General features: G+C 42.5%; 1 protein-coding gene across 2 annotated transcripts; it reads left to right on the top strand.

The window, feature by feature from the left end:
* Positions 1 to 120: 120 nt before the first annotated feature.
* Positions 121 to 25,360, top strand: atp2a2a (ATPase sarcoplasmic/endoplasmic reticulum Ca2+ transporting 2a). 2 transcript variants are annotated; one of them, XM_085179851.1, is made up of 21 exons: positions 122 to 653; positions 1,636 to 1,653; positions 1,763 to 1,845; positions 4,725 to 4,829; positions 5,704 to 5,842; positions 13,357 to 13,437; positions 13,915 to 14,000; positions 14,169 to 14,633; positions 17,646 to 17,734; positions 17,813 to 17,915; positions 18,567 to 18,698; positions 18,795 to 18,914; positions 19,010 to 19,228; positions 19,312 to 19,647; positions 19,799 to 20,019; positions 20,206 to 20,408; positions 20,512 to 20,597; positions 20,682 to 20,815; positions 20,930 to 21,047; positions 22,582 to 22,702; positions 24,716 to 25,360. In XM_085179851.1, exons 1-21 carry the CDS (start codon positions 536 to 538, stop codon positions 24,727 to 24,729), a joined length of 2,991 nt encoding a protein of 996 aa, XP_085035977.1. In that variant the 5' UTR covers positions 122 to 535; the 3' UTR covers positions 24,730 to 25,360. The 2 variants fall into 2 exon arrangements, with proteins under 2 accessions (XP_085035976.1, XP_085035977.1); XM_085179850.1 differs by having other exon boundaries at positions 121 to 653; positions 22,582 to 25,360.
* The last annotated feature ends 722 nt before the right edge of the window (positions 25,361 to 26,082 follow it).

The following is a 26,082-nucleotide window of genomic DNA, read 5'->3' as shown; positions in this document are numbered from 1 at the left end:
CCCCCGGTATGTCGGCCTCTCATTTCCTGGTTATGTTCCGGTTTTTTTCCGGCTCTCCTTAGCTGACGCGGGTCGTCCAATGATATGAGTCCACATGCAGCGCAGGGAAGAGGGGCAGCAGTGAGGCGCTTTGATAAAACCAGACTGCCGGCAGCGCGTGAAGCCACTGAGAGCTGCGCCACGGTGAGGCAGGGTACGGCACGGGAGCACAGAGGAGGACTGGACCGGGTGAATGCAGTCCTCGGCACGGGACGCTGCTGCAGACACTTTCCCACTATTTTCGGACATAACGGGAGGCGCACAGTAACCACGCGGGGAAGAGGAATTTGGCTACAAAATTTCCGTCGTGAAGGAAATCTTAAGAGGGGCCGAGAAGAGAAAGGGACACGTTACACCTCTGTCAGTAGCTGCCGATAGCTATCCGACCTGACAAAGTCCTCGTTGCTCTAAAAGTCCTCACAGGGTAGGAAGCCACAAGGTATCTTCCACCGGTGTCCTCGGGTACAGCTGAGTGAGAAGGAGCCGTCTATCCGCCATGGAGAACGCTCACACGAAGAGTGTGGAAGAAGTTTACAGTTATTTCAGCGTCAATGAAAGCACAGGACTTTCCCTGGACGAGGTGAAACGACAGCGGGAGAAATGGGGCCTAAACGGTATGACAGCTAAAAACCGCAAAGCGACGGAAAAACAAAAACGCTGCGGCTGCGAACGAGACACGGCGTGAAAGTGTCATGTCACGGTGGCGTGGGCAGCGCGAGCTCAGTTTTTGATATGCGGGGTAAAAGTCGCCAGCATCATCATCAGACCGTATGGTGATTTGGCTGACGTCACCTCGAGGGTTTCCCGTGTTTTACACAGTAACGAGTTAATCATTACTCAGAGGCCGTAGCTGTGCACGGTAACGGTGCGTGAGCTGCCTGTGATCGCGGCCACACTGCTGACAGCAGCGGGGAAATGTGGCGCGGTAGTTTCACACGGTAACCCTGTTGAATGTTCCTCAGCAAAACTGTAATACATGTGCACTGGACACTGAGCAGTAGGTACAGGCTTACTGGACCAACACCGCCAAAGTTAATCTCTCTTGTCCCAGGCTTAAACAGCTGTTTTATATTAATATCAACCGGGAGGCCATGGACGGTATTCCCTCCTTCTAGCTCACCTTGACCTTTGCACTGATTGGATTTTTATTTAAATATTTATTCCTGCTGTGTAATAAAGCATCACTGATGTAAATTATGTACCCTTGTTGGCGCTAGACATGTGAACATGGGGTCTTGCATACAAAAGTATTAAATAGTTGCAGTGTGATTTCTTTCATGGGTTTAACAGTCAAACTGAGGCGTGCATACAGAAATTCCCTTCTTTTTCACTGTTTATGACTGAATAATCACTGAGCAAAAGTCTCACATGAAACTGAGAATAAGCTAGTGGCTTTGACACCTAAATGTGCCTGAGATTTAGAGCTATGAAAGTAGTGCTCACAAACATGCAGAGAGTTGCTGTTTCTCAAGTGGGAAACTTTTTGTTGTTGTTGTTGTTGTTGTTGTGTTCATATATTAGTTATATATTTATTTATTTTCTTCTTTGCCTGCTTCCTGTATGATCCCGGATTGACAACCGCATACCCACACACAGAGTTACCAGCGGAGGAAGGTAATCACTGCTGTCACTCACACCACTCCCATCATTTTTATGCTGGCAAGTTTCTGCGATTGGCTTGTTTTTCACTAACTCCCTCCTCTCTCTCTCCCTCTCTTTGCAGGGAAATCTTTATGGGAGCTCGTCCTCGAACAGTTTGAAGATTTGCTCGTTCGAATTCTTCTGCTGGCTGCATGCATATCTTTTGTAAGTATATGCTAGAGCGTTTGTTTTAATGTACCACACAGACTTGCTTTCAGTCATCTCATCCCAAGCTCAGTGAGCTGAAACTGAATTGCGGGCTTCTTCTCGAAATTCAGCTGAGCTTCTTAGTTTTATTCTCAGTGCTAACTCCCCTGTCCTGTCACCCCCTGCGTGTCCGTGTGATGATGTGCTAATCTTAAAGTCAGAAGAAACCTTTTCACATCCCTCAAATAGCTTCCTCTTTCCACCTCTGTCTGAAAGTGTTTACATGAAGCCAAAGCCGCAGATGGGATTATTATAAAGCCCGGTGTCATAAATGGCAGCACACTATTTATTCAGCGCATAGTGCTGAAGTGTGAACGTCTTCGGTTTGTATAACGTGCCTATGGTTACACTCACATATGGGAGCTAAACAGCTGAGAAGGCTAGCAGCCCGTCTGAGGAATGGTGACAACAGCAGTAGCAGCATTGAGTTGCTATCACCATGTGCCAAGTAAGACATTTAAGTCGCCAAGCGTGACTGCTGTGTAATAACTTGCACTCGGTCTCGTCCGGGCCGCAGGCATCAAATGCTACATGGATATATGTTTGATGGCTTACACTTACATAACAGCGTCACTGCCATGTGTCTGAGCCAATTTACAAGCTAAATTAAGGGAACATTTCCACATGGTATAAACTATAGATCCACCATGCAGCTTGCAGCCTATGAAATGTACCTGTCAGCTGCAGGGAAGAGATTTTTTAAAACATTCTTTTATGTTAAAGGTGGAATCATGGTTAACTTGCACATCTCTTCTTGTCTCTTAAGTTCTTCTACTGTGTTTAGATAAAATGTAACAAGTAAATGAGAACATGTTCTCTGATCTGCTCCCAAAAGCTAAATTGAGTAAAATCAAAATAAAAGCATTTTATTTTGCTACATTTTGCTGTCAGATATGGTCGTGGTTTTTTTAAAGCAGTCTTTAGCACTGCAAAGATTCATCCTTGCTATTTAATTCTATAAATGACTGCTAACGTAACAGATGGCTGAAGAAGACTTTGATAACTGAGGCTGCCTGTGTGTGTGTGAGACAGAGAGAGCTGGTAAGAGTGGTGCCTGGTGTCAGGTGATACAGAGGTGTCAGTCGCTGCTGTCTGACAGTGGAGCAGAGCACCACTCGAGACCAAATTTGGTTCCTCACCCCTCAGTGGGAGGGCTCTCTATCAGACAGAAGTGCACACCAGCGTCGGTGTAAATTTTATGTGTATATAACCATCAAACCTCTTAGAAAAACTAAAAACCATATCCAGAAGAATGTGCTTGGATGAGTGATTCACAGTCGCCTGCTGCATGTTTAGCTGCTCTTTATGCAAATATCTAATCAGCCAATTACATGGCAGCAATGTCAGAGGGGCTGGTCTGAGTATTTCAGAGTGTATTATTTTAGTTATTATTATTTTTAATTAATTAAAAGTGTGTATGGATTTTAGATGGATGGATTTAATGTTTGAAGAGGTTACTCTGGTTTTTAACACACCACAGTTAACATTTCTTTGCTATTTTCTTACTAATCAATTCATCGACAATCAGATTGCCATTATATTAAAATGAAGAGGGTAGCTGGTTAGAATAGTATCTTTACATGTATTGTATGCCATGACATACAATAGCGCATTATAAGCACTTCTGTGTTGAGACAGCTATTAAAGCATTATGCTTGCCTTTTTGAATTATGCCATTCAAAGGTCTTTGGCATCCACTGCAGTCAAACACTTGGGTCTTACTGAGGTTGATTGCTTTATACATTATGGCAGATTAACTAATTGCTAGTGACAGACAGGGTAATTTAAAGACCGTTTTCTCAGGAACAGCAAGCCAAATGAGACTCCGGGTCAATATACTGTAATTCTTTTCCTGGCAGTTTTGAGTGTGTGCGTGTAACAATGTTGAGATTGGTCCTTTGGTGTTCGTGATGTGAATTAAGTAAAATTGACAGGCTTAAAAAGTGTTAACTTAATGGAGGTCTGACCGTGTTAACCCCACAGCTTTCTCCACAGCCACCTGTTTGCATTATTGAATGAATTACTCATGAAGTAGCCTCTGTCCATATACAGCTTAGCCAAGCTTTATAGCTTTCAGAGCAACAGTAAAAACCAGTAATTACAATGTATGTATGTTTATATACCACTGTGCATATAACCAGCTGCTCACAATGAATAGAATAAATCAATTTCTAATGTTTCTAACCTAACTAGGAATTTTAAAGGTCCGCGGATGATGGGAGCTCGTCCTCGAAATGAGGACAAGAATGTGTTGTATTCAGGGATGATATGACATGTATGGATTTTAGCCGGGATATTATTTTCTCCCAGATATTGTATAAAAATATGCTGCTGATGATCCTAATTTATTAATAATCTCAGAGTTTAATGTGAAGATTCTGGCAGATGGCTAAATCCTCACATAAAATCAACACGGCAGTATTAAAAAGGGATCCCTTTTTGAAAGAAATAAACCAGTCAAGTTTTATCAGAGATGCGAGCTTTAGTGTTTTTTTCTTCCATGGAAAAACCGTGGTTAGTTCTTTCTGGATTTTGTCCCCTTTTTGTGAAGCCACAGTGGTAACAGTCGTACTCAGAGACACTTGACTTCTCTTGGATGAGAGCAGAGTTTTGTTTTTGTTTTTCCCCGAAAAACTGACACAAAAGCTCACTTCAACTCAAGATTGTATTTGGTCTAAGGTGACCTTACAAAACACATTTCTGGTCATAGGATGATGATGATGATGTAAGGTTGATTCTGGACAGATGGAGCTGTGCTATATGCAAGCACGAGGCAGAGAGCTCTCTTTTCTGTGAAATGTCTAATAAATACTGATGGTTTATTTGACTTCTTTCAGGTCCTGGCCTGGTTTGAGGAGGGAGAGGAAACTATCACCGCATTTGTGGAGCCTTTTGTAATTCTACTCATTCTTATAGCAAACGCTATCGTCGGCGTGTGGCAGGTGAGAGCATAGCGAATCACGGCTTTGCATTTTTATTCGTACTTAATTCTGTTTTTGGACAGTTTGAGCACTATGTCTGAATATCATCAGGGTTTAATGCATTTTTGTTGAAAAAAAATCAAATTTCATGAATATGAATGTGGTATTTTTAGCATTTCAAAGCAATGTGTTAAACTACAGTTATGTTAGTACTGAAGGCGTGTCAGTGTGAGGAAAAAATCCTAATAAAGCCGAGCTAAATCAGATGCCGCCAATGTGACAGACTTCAAATAAATATCCCTTATCAGTTTACTAATAACCTCTATCAGTTTGATCCTGCGTCCAGTGCAGTGTAATCCAGTGCAACATGATCTGATCATCCAAAATGAAAAAACAAGCTCAAACTGGGTTCCTGATCTCCTTTAGAGGCTCGAGTACTGAAATCTATGTTACAGTACTGCATGTTTAATTAAACATTCCTTGTATCTGCGTTACAGCCCCGCTGTGAGTTGGAGGTTTTACCATTAAACATCACAGGCAATGCAGAAAAACACTGCACTGAAAGTTATTTTTGTCTCAAAGAAGACTTCCTATTCAAAAGGAACAGGCTGCCGGTTTTCATCAGCAGCCTTTCTCTAGTTATTTATTTATTTTCAAACTGTGTGGGCTTGAGTGATGTTTTTCTTGCTGGTGAAGAGTAAGATTGGAAAATGAGAAAATTTAATACACTTAACACCTAAATGTCCCCAAACACAACCCGAGGAGAGATGCACGCACATCCGGCGAGAACAGTCAGTGCCCCTCCAAAGGAAGCGTCCAGCTTTCTGCAATCGTGATAGTTTGCTGTACAGCAACTCAGAAATATTTGCCCTGAATCTCATGTTCTTCTCGCCAGGAGCGCAATGCTGAAGACGCCATTGAGGCGCTTAAAGAGTATGAACCTGAGATGGGGAAAGTGTACCGACAGGACAGGAAAACTGTGCAGAGGATCAAGGCCAGAGACATCGTTCCTGGTGACATAGTGGAGGTTGCTGGTAAGTTGACCTGCATCTGTAATGCTTTTATACGCGTTGTTAGGAAAAATAGATTTGGCTTTGACAGACCTTTCTCTCATAAAAGAAGCATCAGGGCATCACATGAACATGATCGAAATAAACCTTGAAATTCACAGAAAATTGGCAATTTAATGCCACGGTTTCACTCTGAAAGAGACTATTTTTCCTTATGGCTTTTTTTTAAATATCAGAGACATCTGGTGTTTTCATAAGATAGCACCTCGTCTGTGTTTGGCTCTGCTTCAGGTAATGGTCAGGTCATATGAGTCCAGGTATGGACATTTATTATTTAGCACATGCTCAGACCTCCCCCATCCCCAAGTGCCACTGCAGCAGCACGGTGACTCACCCTGTAAGGCTGATGTATTTTGAGATTTTCCTATTAACCCATTGTCTCAAAGGGCTGCGCACACATGCTGTTAAGGCCCACTTACTGTAACTGTGCGTGTGAGCTTACAAAGCTTCTAAAGTGTCATCCCAACTCAACACTTTCCCACCCTGCAGTCAGCGCATTTCAGCAGCTGAAATCTTCAGGATGTAAGGCTTTGGTTTTAATAGTGCCGTTTCCCCTACGGCAGTATGTAATACTGCAGAGGGATGAACGGGAACGCGTGTACGGAGTAATGAGTCCTTCAAACGCTGTCCTGATACTCTGTTTGAACCTAAGCCCCTCAAGTGATGCTTAGCGTTTTGGTGCATCGTGTGGGTTTTATTTTTAGCTTTCATTATGGATTATAGAATGCTGTATTTATAGAGGCAGTGACAGTCGTGAAGATGACAGGTGTCAGCCTCTTCCCCTCCCCTCCTGCTCGGGGGGAACATTGGTACAGCAGGTGACGTGGGACAGTGCTCAGCGGGACTCCTGAGTGACCTTGACAATGTCACAGAAAGTAGGCGTGATCTGCATTTTAACATCGCATATCCTTCTAGTTGGGATATGTTTCTATACTATATGTAAATTACTTTCTTGACAGTGCTAATCATGACATGTTAATTTAGGTTCATAAGAAGTTGAGTTAAATTTTTGGCGAGTCAGATCCTCTCGCATATTAGAGACCTAGTTATTTAAAAACTCTTGATGAAGGTAGCTGGAGGCTTTGCTGTCAGCAGCTTGAGCACAACCCAGCAGGGAGACGACTTGGATGCTTTATCACACAGTCAGGAGTTGCTCATCAGCTCTACTTACTCGCTTAATCCTCCAACTATCCTTTACAATGGTTCCTGTCAGGCTCACCTTTTTTAATGAATAATATTTTCCTGAAGCTCCAAAGTGACCTTTGCCATGCAGAGGAGGTTTGTGATGACGCAGATGCTGGCTGGGAGGCTGCTTAGCTGAGCTGCGATAGAGGACACAGAGATGAACCCTCTGTGGCTGCCTCAGCCGTGAGAAGAATAACCAGCAGCCAAACTGCACGGCTCTCTGTGAGGCTGCTGCCGCTGTGTGTTTAAACGCTGCCTCCTACTCGCTTATCAGCCTCACAGATGAACTCTTACTGAACATACAGTGGAGATGATTACGTTCTGGTAAATGCATTTTTCAGACGTTTATCTAAAGTAGATTTTTGTGATTGATTTTATTAATCAGACATTTACTATAGCATAAATATGAAGCGGTTTTAAAACGAGCAAATGCTGACATCGCTCAACCTAACTAATCCCTAAAAAGTCACGTTGTCAGATAACGTGAAGTCCACTGAACTGAAGTCCTTTGCATGTAGCTGTCAGTTTACTTGCTGCTCTGAACAATCAATTGAAACCTTTTTTCTGCTTTTGGCTCTATTATGACATCAGTGAGGTGAATATGTAAAGATATTTTTCATCCATTCATATTAAGATATGGAGAGCTCAGGTACACAGCTCTAGCTGTAAGCACAGAAGCCCAATCCACCAGGCGTACAAAGCTTGTGTTTGTGAGGGGAGGGGGATCTTAAACAACTGGTTTCAGACAGGATGAGCTGAGAGTCTCAACCAAGCTCCAGTATGAGCTATATAAATAAATACATTTTGAATGTGAGTCATGCAAAGCTACTCTGAAAAGAGTCCAAGAATAGAAAATATGGAGCTGGAAATGAGCGTAATAGGTGCCCCTTAAGGGTTTGCAGATTTGGATGTTTGCCTTTTCTCAGAGCGGCAGAGCTCGGTGTGTTTGTTCCCCGTTGCCTGTGAAATTGTGGAGTCTGGGCTTGTGGAGGGGAGTGCAAGGGGAGGATCTCTCATCTGCTCCTATTGTGCTAGAGAGAGATGACCTTATAGGGAAGTGCTTCGTGAATAACCATCCCGCCCTATCACGCTCAATGCACACCGACCCTGCCCATCAGCACCAGCACCCTCCACTGAGATTCCAGACACCATGGATAGTATGTGGCATTTAATGTGGTCTGGCAATCGTCCGATGTCACTGAGGGACTGTCTTTTGGCAGAGGCTTCTGACTTTTCAGCAAGGCTGAGAGAAATGGTTTCATCCTGCCAGCCGGAGTAGCGGACTTCAAAAAACTCAACCCTCTGATGTAGTCCTGGAGGGTCACAGGGGTTTTCATTCAAACTAGGCAGTGCACTGGTTGAGCTTGCGTTGATAGGAGTATGCATGGAAGTGTCTGAATAAATCATGTGTAACAAAGCTGCCTTAACGTGCAGCGGTCAACCTTGTTTACCTAAACCGCACTCACGGCTGGGAATCAGTTCAAAATGCTTCATTGAAGACTGATGAGCCCTTTAAGACGGAGCAAGCATAAATGCTAATAAAGAGAAAAAAATAAATAATTAAAAACAGATAAAAAATAGCATTACTGTAGAATAAATGAGGGGGAAATAATATAAACCACACAAATAAATGAACTAGACAAAGCAGGTTAAAAAGAATAATATAGAATAACTTTTAGAATAATTAAAATAAATAGTAATTAAATGTATAATTTATTTAATTAATTAGTAAATAAAATTTTAGTGTCTCACTACTTCCACATGCTGAATTAGTAACATAAAAATATGAGAAAAACACCTGGGAAATTAGCAGCAGCAGTCTTTGATGTAAGATGAAGCAATAGAAGCAGGCCTGTACATGTTATGCGCAGTATTTAAATTCGGGGAAGGCCCAGACCAGTGCACATTAAATACTGCAGAACTGGTTCAAGGTGGGATGAGATGTCAGACTTTAAGGAACCGCTTTGATGATGTCACCGATGAGCTTTTGTTTGCTCGTGTCACCTTTTATTGATCCAAGCTTTAAAGCCTTTATACAAACTGTACTTTTTTCTTTTTTTTTGTATACGTCTTGGTTTCTTTCGATGGCAGTGAGTTAAATGTCCACATCTTTGCATGTTTGAAGTAGGCTGTGGTAAATACTCATGTAAATTATTATCATTATGGTTGGATCTATTAGATCAGTACCTGATATGGCATTGTTCTCAGCTCCAATTTAAATTTGCAATGCCAAACATATGGAATTCCTACCATCCTCTGCTTGGCTAATTTTGGCTGGAACTTTAGTGCTCCTGGTCCTGGGATAAGATGTGTTACTATGGCAGGAGAAACACTTGCATGCTATGGAGAGCCCCAGCCAGCTGCTGCTGCTTAAGATTCATACCAGACAAAGAGCAGCAGAGATCCCAGGGAGACAGTGTGGAAATGGTGCTTGCGGGGTCAAAACTTGACACGTGTTTTGCATCTGTGACAACACAGAAGCAGGAAGTTAGAAAAATGTCACTTCTTAGATTATATTCATATCTCTCTCACCAGGCAGCAGCTAACTAAACATCACTTACTCAGGTCTTGTTTGCTGATCAGGGAAAAAAACCCCAACTGAATCTCACCCATTACTCTGGAAATGTGCTAGTGCAATGGCCAAAGGGCAAAGGAGACATTGGTACAACAAACTGTCCTTGCAAAAAGTAAACTTGCACAAATGAGACTGGTCGGTTAGGTTTCCCTGCTTTGGACTTCTTCCATTGTTGGTCCCAAATAGAGTAGCAAACTTTTAAACCCAATGAAAGCTTAGTGGCTTATCTGTTATAAACCATTTGCTAATACCGGATCAGTTTGCATAAATATGTAAATGCAGATGGTGAGGTAGTTAGTCAGAGATGTGCTGGAAAGCTGCAATAAGCTTTGCCTGCTGACTCTTCTGAAACAGCCCACTCTACATGACAGGAGCGCAGCCTTTTGTTCAGCTGCCATCAGCACATGTAGCCTCCTGGACGGCCCCAAGGAAGCCTGGCCAGCATAACCACTCGCTGTCCCTGAACGCACAGCAGGTGCAAGTGCCAGTCAAAGCTGGTACTTTCAGTTCAGTCATTGCTTTGGCTGTTCTGTTTGTAAGGCACCTCTGGGAGTCATATAGGTGGCGACGTATCACCAGGTCTTAGCTTTCGCCACTGTTAAATTTGCAGACCGTTTGAGCCATTGGCAAGCCCTGAGGTGAAGACGTGGTCATGCCTCTGGAAATGCTTGGACTGCTACCAAGTAGGATGTTGACACAAAGGGACAGATGATATATACTCGCTTCACCAGAGCAGGCCTGCAGTGTAACACAGCCTCAAGACAGGTCCAGTGTGTCACGGCGTCACAGAGCACTGGTTACTTTGCATGAGAACATCAGTAGGAACCTTTGTTAGGAGGCTGGCCCTCTAGCTCCTGGTGTCTTGGCTCAGCACTCCCTAAGAAGTTTGTATTTCTTTGAAAGTAATGACGTGACACAGCGAGAAAGGATGCAAGTTTGAGTAAAAGTTAGGTATGGGCAATTCTTTCATTCAATTCTAATTAAATTATTTGACATCTATAATTCAAGTAAAGTGTTACAGCTGTGTAACCAGGACAGTGAATTCAGGGGGCAGCCTTCAGCTCTTCCATATGTGAAGTGTTTTGCTCATTGATTTGTAGCTGACATTTGGTCGCTGGATGCTGCAGGCTCTGGTTGCATAGTTACCCGTGTAATGAATTCCTCGCCCTCGTATAGCTGTCCCTGTTGGTAGTCGCTTCAATTCTTTAGCTCAAAGTTTAACTTCATGTTGCTAATGGTTATTTCTCCTGCCATTGCTACAAGTCGGTGAATTTCACTGACATTTCACGGTCTCTGGTTGGCACATTGTTCTGTGTAAGCTCCACTTTGGTTTCTATTGTGAAATGTCTTTGAGCCTGTGTCGGGCCATTTGATTCGGGTGCGTGACCTTCTCATAAGCAAATCTTCCATTGCACGTCTGTTTCCACATTGAGATAGTTTAAAGATGCAGCTGAGCTCAACATTTGTCTTCTCAGAAATGCTGCCATTGTCTGCCTTAATTGGCCAGTGCCTGCTGACAGATGAGTGTTTCTGGCACTCGGATGAGTTGATTATCATCCAACTTTACATAGGGTCATGCCTCCCAGTGAGAAATCAACCTTCACAGAGCAGGGGGGCTGGAGTACACATAACTAGAGCAAGGGTCTGCATTGGATTAGACTATATAGATGCACTCGTAAAATATGTTTGCAGCTTCTATTCCAAACATCTATAAGAATCTCCAAGGTAATGCAGACGAGTTGCTCCTGTGTTCTGCCTCTTGCCTGTCGCTTCCTGTGGCAATGATGAGAACATATCTGCCATCGTAGGGCCACATTTAAACCAGATCAGCAGATTGGGAAACAGGTTGAAATTCTTTTTCCTTTTTTGGCTGCATGCGTCAGTGGTCCCATTGCTATTTTCCCCCCTCTCCTCCTTCAAGGCCAAGGCTGGTTTAGCCATACAATACCTGTCTCCCTCAGTCTGGATCTGGACACTGGTACATTTGATAAAAATCATTATTTGTTTTTGGGTGAGTTTCCACTTCAGCCTTGTTTAGATGTTTTGTTACATTCTTAGATATTTGGCAGCCTAGTACCGTTTCCTGGATTCTAGCTATATTGTATTCAAGGAGTCTTTTGTAACAATGTGACACAATTTACATTTTTAACTAAGTAGGCCTGTATAAGTAGACTACACCCACGGAACTGTGCCATAGCCTGAGCCATTTCCCCAGTTTCCATTGCCTTTATGTAAGATTAGGAAGCTGAATTGGGTCACTGCAGTTCTGATGTACCCAAATTGGCCATTTCCTTTGAGACTAGCCTTTTATGGCTCACAAGTCCTTCATTTCCTTCTGTCTTTGGTTCTCCTTCTCTTTCCTACACCAATGGCAGCACTCCTTTGCTGCTGTGAGGCATAACAACCAAGCTATAGTGAGCTGTGGTTCATAAATTTAGTTTACTCTAAAGCAGAGTTACTGCCTGTAGAAAATAAACACCTTCTCATCTGTTAAATCTTCATTTGGCCAGTACACCCACCCACAAATGGTACTGTACAAGGAATGCATGGGTGGAGAGTTAAGAGTACCCTTTCTCCTTTGTGGTTAGCTTTTGTTTTTTGATTGGATTGTGTGATTGAAATCTTTCTCTCATGTGCTAAATCGTTTAGCTTTGAATGTATCCTGGAACTCTCTTGGAGGTAGGCTTTAGCGAAGTGACTGATTCACTGCCTAAGAATTTATGCCTGCCTTTGTCAGCTATTTTATACCACGCCCTGAAGAAGACACAAGCCCCTGCACATCGATGCTCTTATAACAGGGAAATGGCATATTAACTGGCAGCGATCAAAACATGTACTGTTAGAGGAGGTTGAGCTGCAGTTACTCCAGACATGCTCGCTAAAGTATGGGACAAGTTTGAGTATTGCATAGATGTTTGCAGTGTTTTGTAGGTGAAAGTTCATATTTAGCCATATATGTTAAAATTTACCACAAGCTTCTATGTCCGTTACTTAAGAAGATGTAGCCTTTTGAAATCGGATGATTCTTTTTAATAAACCATTTACTGCTGAGCCATGCTGATGATAGATGTGCAATACTAGGTTTTACATTATCTTCCTGAAATAGGCAAGAACTTCACTGAAAAAGACCTTTTCTTAATTGCAGCTTCAGTGGCGTCTTCACTGATGCACAAGTCATCCAGGCTTTGCGCACTAATTCACCCATCCCTGTCACAGATGTTGACTTGCTCCAATCTTCTTGCATTTAATGTCCATAGTTTGTGGAAATCATTTAATATTTGGTTTAATCAGATCAGAGGAAAGTTTTGAACTTTGCTCCAGTCCATCTTAAATTAGCTCAGGCCCAGACAAGGTGGCAGCATTTCTGAATCTGGTTTACATTACATGTAATGAGTTTTAACTGGGATTTGTGGATGCAGCAACAAACTGGGTTCACTAACAGTTTCTTCCTGAGGCCATGAAGTTATTGCCTCTAGAGAGAAGTGTCTGTTTCCAATGTAGCTCCTCATAATTGCCCAAAGATAACTACTGCTGTCAGTTTTGTTCCTTATATGCATAGATTGCAATGTATTTTCTCTAAATCTTTCAATATAATTAATCAACTTTACATGATTTGTAACAGTAGCATTATCTTTGGTTTGATATTTGTATTTGTTCTCCTCATATTTATTTGTATGGGTTTTTCCTCTCTCTCTAATTATGGTTCTGCTTTTTGTAGTTGGAGACAAGGTGCCCGCTGACATCCGCATCTGTTCAATCAAATCCACGACCCTCAGGGTAGACCAGTCCATCCTGACTGGTAAGATATTTTTGCTGATGGCAGACATCAAAGTTGACATTTGTTAATTATTTGAATGCTAATCCTTATTAAGTAATGGATAGACTAAAGCTTACCTAATGACAAATGTTATTTTATTCTCTTAGAATAACTGCCCTATGAGATTGTTAATTCATTTTTTAAGCTAAAACACAAGGATCACCACAAAGCCTTTAAAGTAAGTTAAACCGAGGTCAGTCAGCTTGTCTGAATAAATGGTTCCTGCTAAAAATTCAACTTTGTCGCTTTGAGTAACTGATGAACAGAATGAGCCCAGAGGTCTGCTGTGACGCTCTTCCCACTTAACACCTTTTTCCTCTGAGACATTCATGTGAATCATCACTGAAAGATGAATAACCAGCATTGCAGATTTGCCTGTGGAGACGACTGGCTGAGCGTTCTTCCTTAAATCATCTACAGAAGGATGCAAACCGGTTTAACCCTCCTCTGTCCTCGTAGGTGAATCTGTCTCTGTCATCAAACACACCGACCCTGTGCCTGACCCTCGCGCCGTCAATCAAGACAAGAAGAACATGCTCTTCTCTGTAAGCCCGAGTCTGCATGTGTTATCACACACATCCTGCTGATTCCTATTACTTCTTATGTGTTTAGCTTCTGTACACTTCCTGGAAAAACAAGTTTCTGTTATTTGAGGATGTGCGCAATGATATCAGTTGCACTTGAGCCAACACGTATGTGATGTGTTCTTTCAGGGTACCAACATTGCAGCAGGGAAGGCTGTGGGTGTGGTTGTTGCCTCTGGCGTTAACACAGAAATTGGTAAGATCCGTGACGAGATGGCAGCCACAGAGCAGGAGAAGACGCCCTTGCAGCAGAAGTTAGATGAATTCGGCGAACAGCTATCCAAGGTCATTTCCATTATCTGCATCGCCGTGTGGATCATCAACATCGGACACTTCAATGACCCCGTCCACGGAGGCTCCTGGATCCGTGGAGCTGTCTACTATTTCAAGATCGCTGTGGCACTGGCTGTGGCTGCCATCCCTGAAGGTCTTCCCGCTGTCATCACCACCTGCCTGGCCCTGGGCACTCGCCGCATGGCCAAAAAGAACGCCATCGTCCGCAGCCTGCCCTCTGTGGAGACTCTGGGCTGCACCTCTGTCATCTGCTCTGACAAAACAGGAACCTTGACAACCAACCAGATGTCTGTTTGCAGAGTGAGTTTATCTCTCCCCCTCACACACACCCAGAAACAGTGTTTTTCATTACTGAGCAGGTTGGTCGTCAGTCCTTTGTCGTATTTGTTGTCCCTACTTTATGTTTGGATAAGGTGATAGCAGTTTCTTCCATTTATCTATAAAATGCTAATGCTCTCTGTAAGCAGAGAAATTGCAGTTTCTGGTTATTGAGCGAGAAGGCAGCTCGCTTTCACTGCTCTAATCTGCATCGAGCAGTTAGATGACTTACACTACTGCTGTTGCATAACTGACCTTGCGTCACCAAGCTGCAAAGCAGTGAGCTTGTAGTTTCTTTTTCTTCTCTTCCTCTCTCTCTCTCTCTGTGAGTGGCACCTCTGTGCTACTTGGCCCCACATAAAAAGGACATTTCAGCATTTATTAAAGTTTAATCCCCTTTAGTTGCCTGTTCACTGCTGTCTCAGAACTTTGGCACAGCCTGAATAAGGGTGGCATTAATTTACAGTTACTGTCAGTTGTTTCAGTCCCTGCACATTGAGTTGGCCGTGATTAAATAGCCTTGTGATTCTGCAGTTACTGTAGTGACTTATCGTAATTCACACAGAGTCGGGACATGCAAACAAAAGCTTTTAAAGAGGCGTGCTCACTGACTTTACACTCATGGTTACTAATAAAAAGCAACGTCTCATTCCCTTGAATCGTTTATTACAGATATACATTTGCACCCAACAATGTATAATAAAATAATAACAACATAGCGAAAACACCATCTACATTCATGCAGCCTAAATGTAGTTTGTGATTGTACGTCCTCTTTATTAAATCCTTTTCTGACAGGCCACGGTCATTCCTGAAAGTGTTCAACTGGTTACTGAAATAATTAATGGATTGCCTGTTTGCTCTAAATATACTGCAGCAGGGCAGTGCCAGGATTTTATGTCTGGCTAGTCGTTGCAGGAGGGCTTGCTGATTGTCTTCATCCATTTTCTGATATAAGCAGCCTCTGACTAGCCCTGTTTGTGTGTATACTGTGTGGCTTTGTACATCTTTGTTTGTGAGTGAGCGAAATGATCAAAGCTTCCTGCGGGAGTAGGCCTGGCACTGCGGCGTCTTCCTTTTGGGCACAGCTTCTCTCTTTAGTCAGGCTCCCTGGCAGCTTCTTCTGTTTACTTATGGAGAGAAACTAAACAGCCTTTTCTCACATTAGGCAGCAGGCCACCCAGCCTGCCCCTCACAGAGGGACACTCTAACATTGCAGCCAATTTACTGTCATTTTTTTTGCTGCAACAGTTATTGTGTACTTTTAATATGAGGTGTAATAAAGAAACAAATCAAGTTTTTCCAACCACATCCCCCCATTGCTTTCAGTCTGTGGATGAGTGTTCATGTTCTCCGCTGTGATTTTTCAGGTTCTGAGTGCTTTCATTGTTTTGTTTTGTTTTTTTAAAGTTGTCTTCCCCAGTTGTTTCTGGTTTAGCCTTTTAGTTTTTCATAGGCTAACTTTGAAGAATATGAAGAAGTTTGCTTCCTCATTCAAAAGGTCACAAAAACTATTTTTTTTCTGTTGGTGTAAATTATATATGTTATATTTTTAAATAATATACTAGGGCTGTGCGATATGACCAAAATCTCATATCCCGATATAAGAATTCTATCGTCCTGATGACGATATAAATCACAACAATTTTAAATTTTCTGTAAATTCTGTGAATCTCGGGCAGCTCGACTTGCGTGAAATGTTTCCAGCTGCGCGTCATGTAGCTGGAGTCGAGAGTTTTAACAGATGCATGAAACGATACATTTTTAGACATAAGTTGTAACAGCCGCCGTTTTCTTTGTATTTATTACACTGCGTGCCGCCGGTTGCCTGTTCTAACATTTGAGTCTAAGGTTTATTTTTTAGCACCTGGCGCCTCTTTTTTACTTCTCATCCGTAAATAATCTGCTCTTTCACGTGATTCAGTTTATTTTGAAAAGTCTCACAGGATCTTGAGCTTTATTGTGAAAGGTTTATGTGGAACATAAACAAGCGGACATGCGAAAGTGTTACCGTAGCTGTTGCTAACGACAACGCATAAAACAGGCGCTTGTCCGTCCTTAGTGTGGTTATATTACATATAAGAGAAAGAGAGAACTTTAAGAAATTAATATAGCCACTACAGTGACCATCAAAACGATGAAAAAATATTGCCGTAAACAGTTTATTTTGCGACACCACGAAACAAAAGATAGCTTAAAATGAAACTGTAGATGATTTATATCGTCATCCGATATATATCGTTATATCGAACAGCCCTATAATATACTAATTTGATTATTGCTTTCTTAACCTCTGAATATTTCTTGAATATGTAAAAATATCTCTAGATTTTCTTTCATCTTGTGTGGCACAAAGGGAATCATCCGCATTAAGAATCTCACTTTAGCTACAGCGTCTCCTTAACTCAAGAGGTCTTCAGCTTTGGTCCCCTCTCAGCACAAATAAATCAAAATAACCATGCCTCACGTCTTAATCTGCATTTGTAGATCAGATGTGGAGGAATGCATTGAAGAGGGTACAGAAATCTCTGCAATGCATTTATTTTCATCGCCTCAGTTTTTGTGCCAGTCCAGATAGAAGGCAGTGGTTGGGCTTCAATCTCCCTGAATCTTGAATCTGGGTATAATTTATTTTAATTATCTTACATTATTTTACTATCACAGCTCCTAGATATTTGACTGTTATTACCTTCCAATTAATCTTTTTTTTTTCCTCATTTTTTGCTCAGAAGATTCATTTAATGAAAGGATTTTGAGTCTCTGTTAGATTTCATTCACAACCTGAATACTTGCCAAAGTCTTCTAGGATAACAGACAAACAATAGCATCATCTGCAAGGAGCCTAATAATGTAATCTTGTTTTTTTTCCTTTAATCTATTCGAGTTCACTTGGAGGTTTTGTGGTTTGACAATAAAGACTCTGGTATTTCAGTCAAACACTGACATGATCTGTGTGATGTCTTCTAATGTCCCATGGACTCTTCTCATTTCCAGATGTTCATTATCAACAAAGCTGAAGGGGACAGCTGCTCTCTGTCAGAGTTCACCATCACCGGTTCTACCTACGCCCCCGAGGGTGAAGTGTGAGTACTTTTATAGCTTCTCCATAACTGGCAGATCCTTAAATACATGGAAACATGATATTCTGTACTTGTCCTCAGGTACCAGGATGGTAAACCAGTGAAATCCTCCCAGTATGATGCTTTGGTTGAATTGGCCACAATCTGTGCCCTGTGCAATGATTCCTCGCTGGACTTCAACGAGGTCAGCACCTTTCCTGCTGCTTATTTTATGTGTTTTACTGCAGTTTTCAGTTCTGGGGGAAAACGATTACATATCCGATTACATATCCGCATGAGCCAATCACAACTTTTCCGTTGATATTAGTAATATACTACAAATAACAGACATTCAGAACAGTCATGATCATTTGCAATACTTCAGATTACGGGCAAATGATGTTTGGAAGAAATGCAAAAACACACTGCAAACTCCAGCATGATGAATTAATGAGGCAAAGAAAAACAAAGCAATGGTTGCTAGCATGAATCGTCCAACTTCAGCTCATAAACGGGTCTGTACAGTGTATTCATCGAGCTCATAAAGTCACTGAAATCACCAAAGCAGTTGCACTCCATTTAGCCAAAGATATGTGTAAGCTAAACACAGTGAGTAATTAAGGCTTGAGATCCATCATGCAGGTATCATGAATGACGGAAAACACTATATTTTGCCAGGTGAATAAACACTTTATTCGTCTACAAAGATTAATGAGCAGGAATGTAGCACAATGTCACAGCTCCCCTTCACTCATCATTGAAACAACTACATGGCTAAATCCTTCTTTGATGCACAGTCTTTGGGCAAATTTAAGATGTTATAGAAAAGAAATGAGTGAAAGTTTGGATGTTTCAGGTGAAGGGGGTGTACGAGAAGGTCGGCGAGGCCACGGAGACCGCGCTGACCTGTCTGGTGGAGAAGATGAATGTCTTCGACACTGAAGTTCACAACCTGTCAAAGATTGACAGAGCCAATGCTTGCAACTCAGTGAGTGACATCAGCTCCCTCACTTGCATGCGCTGCACATTCCCACCGTTCGTGCTCAGCAGCTTTTTCTCCCTCTCTGTCTCTTTGTCTGATCAGGTGATCAAACAGCTGATGAAGAAGGAGTTCACCCTGGAGTTCTCAAGAGACCGGAAGTCCATGTCTGTCTACTGCAGCCCAAACAAGTCCCGCTCTACCATGGGCAAAATGTTTGTGAAGGTATACCCAGTGTAATACGTGCAGATGTTCGATCTGCATTCGCTGCAGTCTTCTGCTGTGTTGTTAATGTTTTATGCTTCTCTTCTTCCTCACAGGGAGCCCCAGAGGGAGTCATCGAGAGATGCACTCATGTCCGAGTTGGCAACAGCAAAGTTCCCCTCAGCCAAGGCATCAAGGAAAAGATCATGTCTGTTATCCGTGAGTACGGGACAGGTCGCGACACCCTGAGGTGCTTGGCTCTGGCCACACGAGACAGCCCACCAAAAATGGAGGACATGATACTGTCTGACACTGCCAAATTCATCGAGTATGAGGTGGATATACATTTGCGTAATCTACTTGTAGCACATTCTTTTCAGGAGCAGGCTTTCATTTGAATCTTTGTCTCTGTGTCCAGTCTGATCTGACGTTTGTCGGCTGTGTCGGCATGCTGGACCCTCCCAGACAGGAGGTAGCTGCTTCCATCAAACTGTGCCGGCAGGCTGGCATCCGCGTCATCATGATCACCGGGGACAACAAGGGCACAGCTGTGGCTATCTGCCGCCGCATCGGCATCCTGACCGAGGAGGACAATACTGAGCACATGGCTTTCACTGGACGGGAGTTTGATGAGCTCACACTCGATGCCCAGAGGGAGGCTGTGACTCGTGCACGCTGCTTTGCACGTGTCGAGCCTTCACATAAATCCAAGATCGTTGAGTTCCTGCAAGGATTCGATGAAATCACTGCTATGGTATGAAGTTTGTCGTACTGATCAAAACTGCCCATTTCTGGGTGAAAGGTTCATTCTCTTGGCTTTGTAAGGGTCGTGTTGATTGGGTTGATTTGCTGGTGTTACTGAAGAAAAAGGCAACACTTACTATAAAGAACATGTTTGTGTACAGACCGGTGACGGGGTGAACGATGCCCCTGCGCTGAAGAAGGCAGAGATCGGCATCGCTATGGGCTCTGGCACTGCCGTGGCCAAGTCAGCCTCTGAGATGGTCCTCGCTGATGACAACTTCTCTTCCATAGTGGCCGCCGTTGAAGAAGGCAGAGCTATTTACAATAACATGAAGCAGTTCATCAGATACCTTATCTCTTCCAACGTGGGTGAGGTCGTCTGGTGAGTCTTCTTCAGAGGAGATTAGAGCTCTTTATTGCTCAGTCTTCTGTTTTTTTATGAAGCTGAGAAATAAAACTGTTGTTTTACAGCTTTACGTTCACACAGCAATGCTGTTGATAATATTAAAGTCATATTTGCTCCAGTTTATCATTAGCACTTTCTGACTGGAATGGTTTCTCCTGACAGCATCTTTCTCACTGCGGCTCTGGGGTTCCCTGAGGCCCTGATTCCTGTCCAGCTCCTCTGGGTCAACCTGGTGACAGACGGCCTCCCTGCCACCGCCCTTGGCTTCAACCCCCCAGATCTGGACATTATGGAGAAGCCTCCTCGCAATGCTAAGGAGCCCCTGATTTCTGGCTGGCTATTCTTCAGATATCTGGCTATTGGAGGTTGACTAAAATTGAGCAGGATTGGAGCTGTCTTGTTTTTTTGTTTTTTTTCCCGCAGTACATCCAGTGAGTAATATGATGATTTTGCTGTCTTTGCTTCCAGGCTACGTAGGTGCTGCCACTGTGGGAGCTGCTGCGTGGTGGTTTACAATCTCTGATGATGGACCGCAGGTCACTCTGTACCAGCTGGTAAGTAGGTCTGTCTCAGAGAACATCCTTCAGCTTCCCTCCGCTCTTTGTCTCCCCCTCACTCTCCCCTCTTCCTCCACACAGAGCCACTTCCTCCAGTGTGCCCCAGACAACCCAGAGTTTGATGGCTTGGACTGCCACGTGTTTGAGTCACCCTACCCGATGACCATGGCCCTCTCTGTGCTTGTCACCATTGAGATGTGCAATGCTCTGAACAGGTAAGGGTATTTTTAAAGAGTGGAGGAGTTCTCATGAAAGAACCATTTGCAATGACACGATGATAGACAGATTGTATAACCAGATCCACCATCTGTGCGCTCCCTCCTTTCCAGCCTGTCAGAGAACCAGTCCCTGCTGCGGATGCCTCCCTGGGAGAACATTTGGCTGCTAGGGGCCATCTGTCTCTCCATGTCTCTCCACTTCCTCATCCTCTATGTGGAACCTCTGCCTGTAAGTTTAAAAAATAAGAACAGTGTGTTCATGACTTGATGACATTGGCACAAGTCAAAGTGATCTGTCTGCTGCAGTTTTGGTCTTTATGTGGATTTTGACGCCCTCTAGTGGCCATTTATTATTGTTTGTTGGGGGGAAAATGACCTTGAAAGGTGGAGCATGAGGGGAGGAAACAGATTCAAATAACTTTATTTGACCTCCTAGGACCTGGTGTCCTCATATGGACATCACATTTTGGGTTGTCTAGACCACAACACTAACTTTTGCTCTACGAGGGCCTGATGTCCTCTTCTCAGAAACTACATTGGCTAAAAAGATAATTCTTTATTTTTACATTCATCAGGTCCCGATCAGCCCAAATAGGAAAGAAAAATTAAAAATGCATGCCATGAAAGAGTTTAGGTCTTAGGAGGTTAAAGTGGAAATTCACTCCCAGTTCAGGCTAACGTTACCAGCTGCATAGCTTTGAACATTAAAAATGTGGGATGGAGCAGGCGTGGATATGTGAGGCCAGTTTCTCTGTAACATTTAAAGTGAAAAATGATGAGCAACACAGAATCACAAGGCACCGCTGCCACAGGGGGATCTTTGGACATGGAGGGCTTTCCCCCCATAATCCTCTGAAGTGGACATCAGTGTGGTGAAGTACCATTTGTATCCAGGCCAAACTGATTAGAGCCTTTGGCTTCAGCTTCAGAATGGCCAAAGATGAAGCTCTCAGAGCTGAGGCAATGCGAGTGCAAGAGAGGGATACGACTGCTGGTTTGGAGGGAGAGAGAGCAGTCTGCTGGTACTTTACAGACTTTAAAAGCAAAGTGTTAAACAATGTGCCAACATTTAAAAATAAATAATTAGTAAATAACAGTGTAAACTCCTGCAGAGGATGAATATCCATTAGTATACTTTCCATAGTTAGACCCACTTACAAGCGAGGGATGGGGTGTGGATGGCCCACCTGTGATTACTGGGTGTTGTCAGGATGGGCTTTGGAAGTTTAAGGATTATTTAAAACAGCAGATGCCAGATAGAGCCATTTTCATCTGAAATGTACATTTGTGTTTTTTGGAAAGAAATATCAATACTACACCAGTACTGATGTATTTGATGACAGTACTGTACTCTCTGACTGCCCTCTACTTTCAGGTACTTCATAGAAATTATTGGGACTACCTTGAAATAAAAGAACAGTATTTGAGTTTAAACATAAAAAAACATAACATTTTATCTGGTAGGGAATAAGCACCCAGGTTATCTCTTCACTGCTGTTTCCCATCTTTGAGGCTGACCATCTCCTGTGTCCAGCTACATATTGAGTGTACTAACATAAGAGCCGTGTTGATCGATCGACTCTGAGCTCATGACAAAGCAGTGTATTTTTATAAAAGCTGAATAAACGTCACCACACACTTCTTACGGTCATGTAGAAAACACTGGTAGAGTTTTATGTGTTACCCATGCTGTGATAATCCTCAAATCTTTATCTCGCTCTCTTTAAAAAGCAGCTGTAAGTTATTTGCGTATTCCCTCCCAGGTCATCTTCCAGATCACCCCTCTGGATATGACCCAGTGGTTGATGGTGCTGAAGATCTCGATGCCCGTCATTCTCCTGGACGAGCTGCTTAAGTTTATGGCCAGGAACTACTTGGAATTCGGTAAACAACTGGAGAAGCCGACAAGCAAAGGCTGCTCTCTGTCTGCATGCGCCGAGGGAATCTCCTGGCCCTTTGTGGCCATCTCCCTGCCCCTGGTGCTGTGGATCTACAGCACCGACACTAACGTGTCTGCCATCTTGTGGCCCTGACTGACTCCAGTACACTACCCTCCTTGTGCACCAGTGTGAAGTGGACATTAACGCACACATCTAACACAGTTACATTAACTCGGAACAAATTACAGCAACAGCATTTACACCTTCTCCAACCGCTGTCAGAACGCCTCTGTTAAGTACATTTAGACTTGCACATATTTTTGGGTGGCCGGTGCTCGAGTAATATTTTACCGACATGATTTATGTTCCATGTTACCGTTGTGCTTTTCTCTGTTTTGACCCCCTTTGAGAATAGCTAGAGAAGCCCACTGCGTTGGAGCGACATGTTGAGCTGTACAGAGAGAATTTATTTACTATTCTGTAATAATTAATATTTTATAATTTGGGGAATGGAGATTTCTGAGGACTGCGTAGTTTAGTTCAATACTAATTTAGGGGCAAAGACTTTCAGCGGAATACATTTGCCCAAGCATGAATCACATTTGAAGTCCGTGCATCGTACTCATTCATTATTTTCTGCATTAGGCAGAGCACAGCTACCTCAGTGCTGCTGATTTGACCATAATGACCCATTTGTCCAAGCTGTCATTTCATATGTGATCATTTGAAGTGTTGAGGTAAGCACCAGTAGAGTCAAAATCTTCACATGTATTTTAATGTGCATATATATATAGAGAGCGAGATATATCGATATATCTATCTATATATAGATATATCTATCTATATCTAGATATAGATCTAGATATTGATCTATATCTATATATAGATAGATAGATGTTTTTTTGTGTTCCTCTGTTATTTGAGGGAAGAGGGGACAAAGACATGTTACCAGCTTGATTTTGAGTAAATTCTTGGTACAGCCTGTTGTTAAATTTATTTACTTGAAGAAAACACATTTGTCTGTGTTGTGTGTGTGGGGGGGGGGGGGGGGGGGGGGGGTTGGGTTGTAGTTGTTTTTTTTGTTTTTTTAAAGTTAAATCTTTGAGATTCATTCTAAGTTTTCAGTCCTAATTTTGTGTGTTAACGACAGTAATCTTTATGTATGTAAAATGTGCACATACTGTACTTGAATATGTAAAAAGGCACCAAGAAGCTGTTAGTCTTGCAAACTGAGCACAACGTGGACGGTTTGATAGGCGCTCAGACCTCTGATTGGCTGCTGTCGGAGGCGTTTGTATATCTGTACATAGAACACGACATAGACTCTATACATTTCATTTCTTCCTGCATACATTCACACCCGTTTACTCAAGCGTAGCCTTTCTGCATGCGCGCTCCGATAGACCAGAGAGTGTTTTTTTGTTTTTTAATTTGAAAAGCTAACTGTTGTTTCTTCCCACGCCTTCCCCCTATTTACCTGCAGAGTGAGTACACTTTGACGTGCATGCTAACTACTGCCGCGCTCTCGTCTGTATGGTGGTTGCACACACAGCTTGTCAGTCTGTCATTGCTCGTGTCGAAATGACAGCAATAACTGCTCCTTGTGTTTTATCATGTAAATACTTTAAATGGTACAAAAACAGGAGCTTATAATGTCACTAAGTGCCAGATGCACACTGAGCAGAAATGGGAACCTTGTGCATTTTTTAAATGGGCTCAGTGTTACTGCTGGTGCCGCTTATTTTTGAATGTAGGCTTGCAGCATGTTTGGGCAACTGGCAGAGATGATGGCATTTAAACGCCCCCACACTGTTACAGGACACGGTGTTGTATGTATTTCTTTTTTTGAACTGCATTTGTATGAATCTTCCGCCCTCCTTTATTGCATGGCCTTTATTACTCTGAAATTCATTGAAATGATCTGCTGCTCAGATGCTTTATACCTTGTTTTGTGATTTCTCGTGTCCATTGATCTGTTTCTTCCTGTCTCCTCTTCTTTTCTTTTTTCCCTTTACAGCAAATCCCAAGTAAGCCCATCTCTCCTGTAAATTCCTAGCAGAAACTTTTGTTTGGTTTTGTGTTGTGCATGTGTGTTTTTCAGCACATCTTACAAGAGCTGAATGCCAGTGAAGTGATGACAGGGGGTCAGAAAGTTCACGCATCATTTTTACAGAATGCCCATAAATGAATGTCTGATGGAAACTAGCCAGTTCCGCCTCATCGGTCCTTCCATCCTCCTGCATGAAGAGCCTTAGATTGCCATACAATCCTCATGCCTTCATTTTAGACTAAGAGCTTAGTACCTTGTACAGTCAGTTGTACATTATTCTATGGTGCATGTCTGCTCAGTCAGCCATCTGTTTTACCAGACAAATGTAATAGATTATGTATAAGTTCAAAAACACAGTTCATCTTTCCTAAGGAAATACTTTTATGAGATAATAGATTTTTCTTTTTGCTTTACACTGAGATGAGCAGATTTTTTGCCAAATCTGGGAAGGCAGGTGTGCAGCGATGCTGATGTTTTACCCTTTTAACGGCAGGCGGTCCCTCCACTGGCATTTTTTGCCAAACTGCTGTACTGTATTTTCAGAAATGATTGTACAACGTATCACATGGACTTTGGTTTCAGGTAAATAAAATTAAAACTGTCATACACTAAGAGTTTGTCGCTGAGTTTTTACTGCTGTCCAGGACGACTGTAACAGGCCACAACAGGAGGACTTCATTCTGGAGCATCAGTTTCATTTATCACTGTTGGCTACCAGTTGTTAGCTCATCACCTTCAGAAAACATGTGCTCAATACTATAAAATGCCTGAGGATTTTTAGGAATGATCTCTACGCAGCTGTGATCCTGATGCTGGCTGGAAATTTGAAGCAGCTGGAATTGAACAAAGGGATGTGAATCAACATTTGAATTAATGTGTTTCAGCATCTCATCCCACTGCGTATCTGACCCAAGCCTGTTAAAATAAATTTTACTCTAAAACTAACCTAAATGTGAGGAAGAACTATTTTTATGAAATAAAGGAGATGATTTTCAAAATAAAAATTAAGCTAACAAAAAGAAAATGTGCAAAGTTTTATATTCTTTGTTTTGGAGGATTGTGTGAGCACCCTTGTGCAAATATTTAGTGAGACTCCAGAGTCCACCTCAAATCCAGCCCCTGTGACACTCCATTTGAAACCCCTCCTGCACAGCTAGAGCAGAGTGGAAGCCTTAGGATTTTCAAAATAAAGAATCACCTATTCAATTAGCTCAACTTTAATGTGTTTGGTAACTTTTATTTGCTTACTGTTAAGCATGTGGGTCCATGAATGTACCCTGTTGAGCTGTTTTTGCTCCTTCGCCCTCCCACTGAGCAGAGATATGGAAGAGAGA

The sequence above is a fragment of the Neolamprologus multifasciatus genome, chromosome 12 (assembly GCF_963576455.1).
Source record: "Neolamprologus multifasciatus chromosome 12, fNeoMul1.2, whole genome shotgun sequence".
Classification (NCBI taxonomy): Eukaryota; Metazoa; Chordata; class Actinopteri; order Cichliformes; family Cichlidae; genus Neolamprologus; species Neolamprologus multifasciatus.
Note: the sequence above shows the minus strand (reverse complement) of the source record. Positions and strands in the feature narration are given on the sequence as shown.

Excerpts from the sequence above, each read along its gene's own strand:
- atp2a2a (XM_085179850.1), top strand. The coding sequence starts at position 536 with ATGGAGAACGCTCACACGAAGAGTGTGGAAGAAGTTTACAGTTATTTC. Across the intron at positions 17,916-18,566 it reads CCTCGCTGGACTTCAACGAG|GTGAAGGGGGTGTACGAGAA; the intron begins GTCAGCACCTTT and ends TGGATGTTTCAG. Across the intron at positions 20,598-20,681 it reads AGGTCACTCTGTACCAGCTG|AGCCACTTCCTCCAGTGTGC; the intron begins GTAAGTAGGTCT and ends TCCTCCACACAG.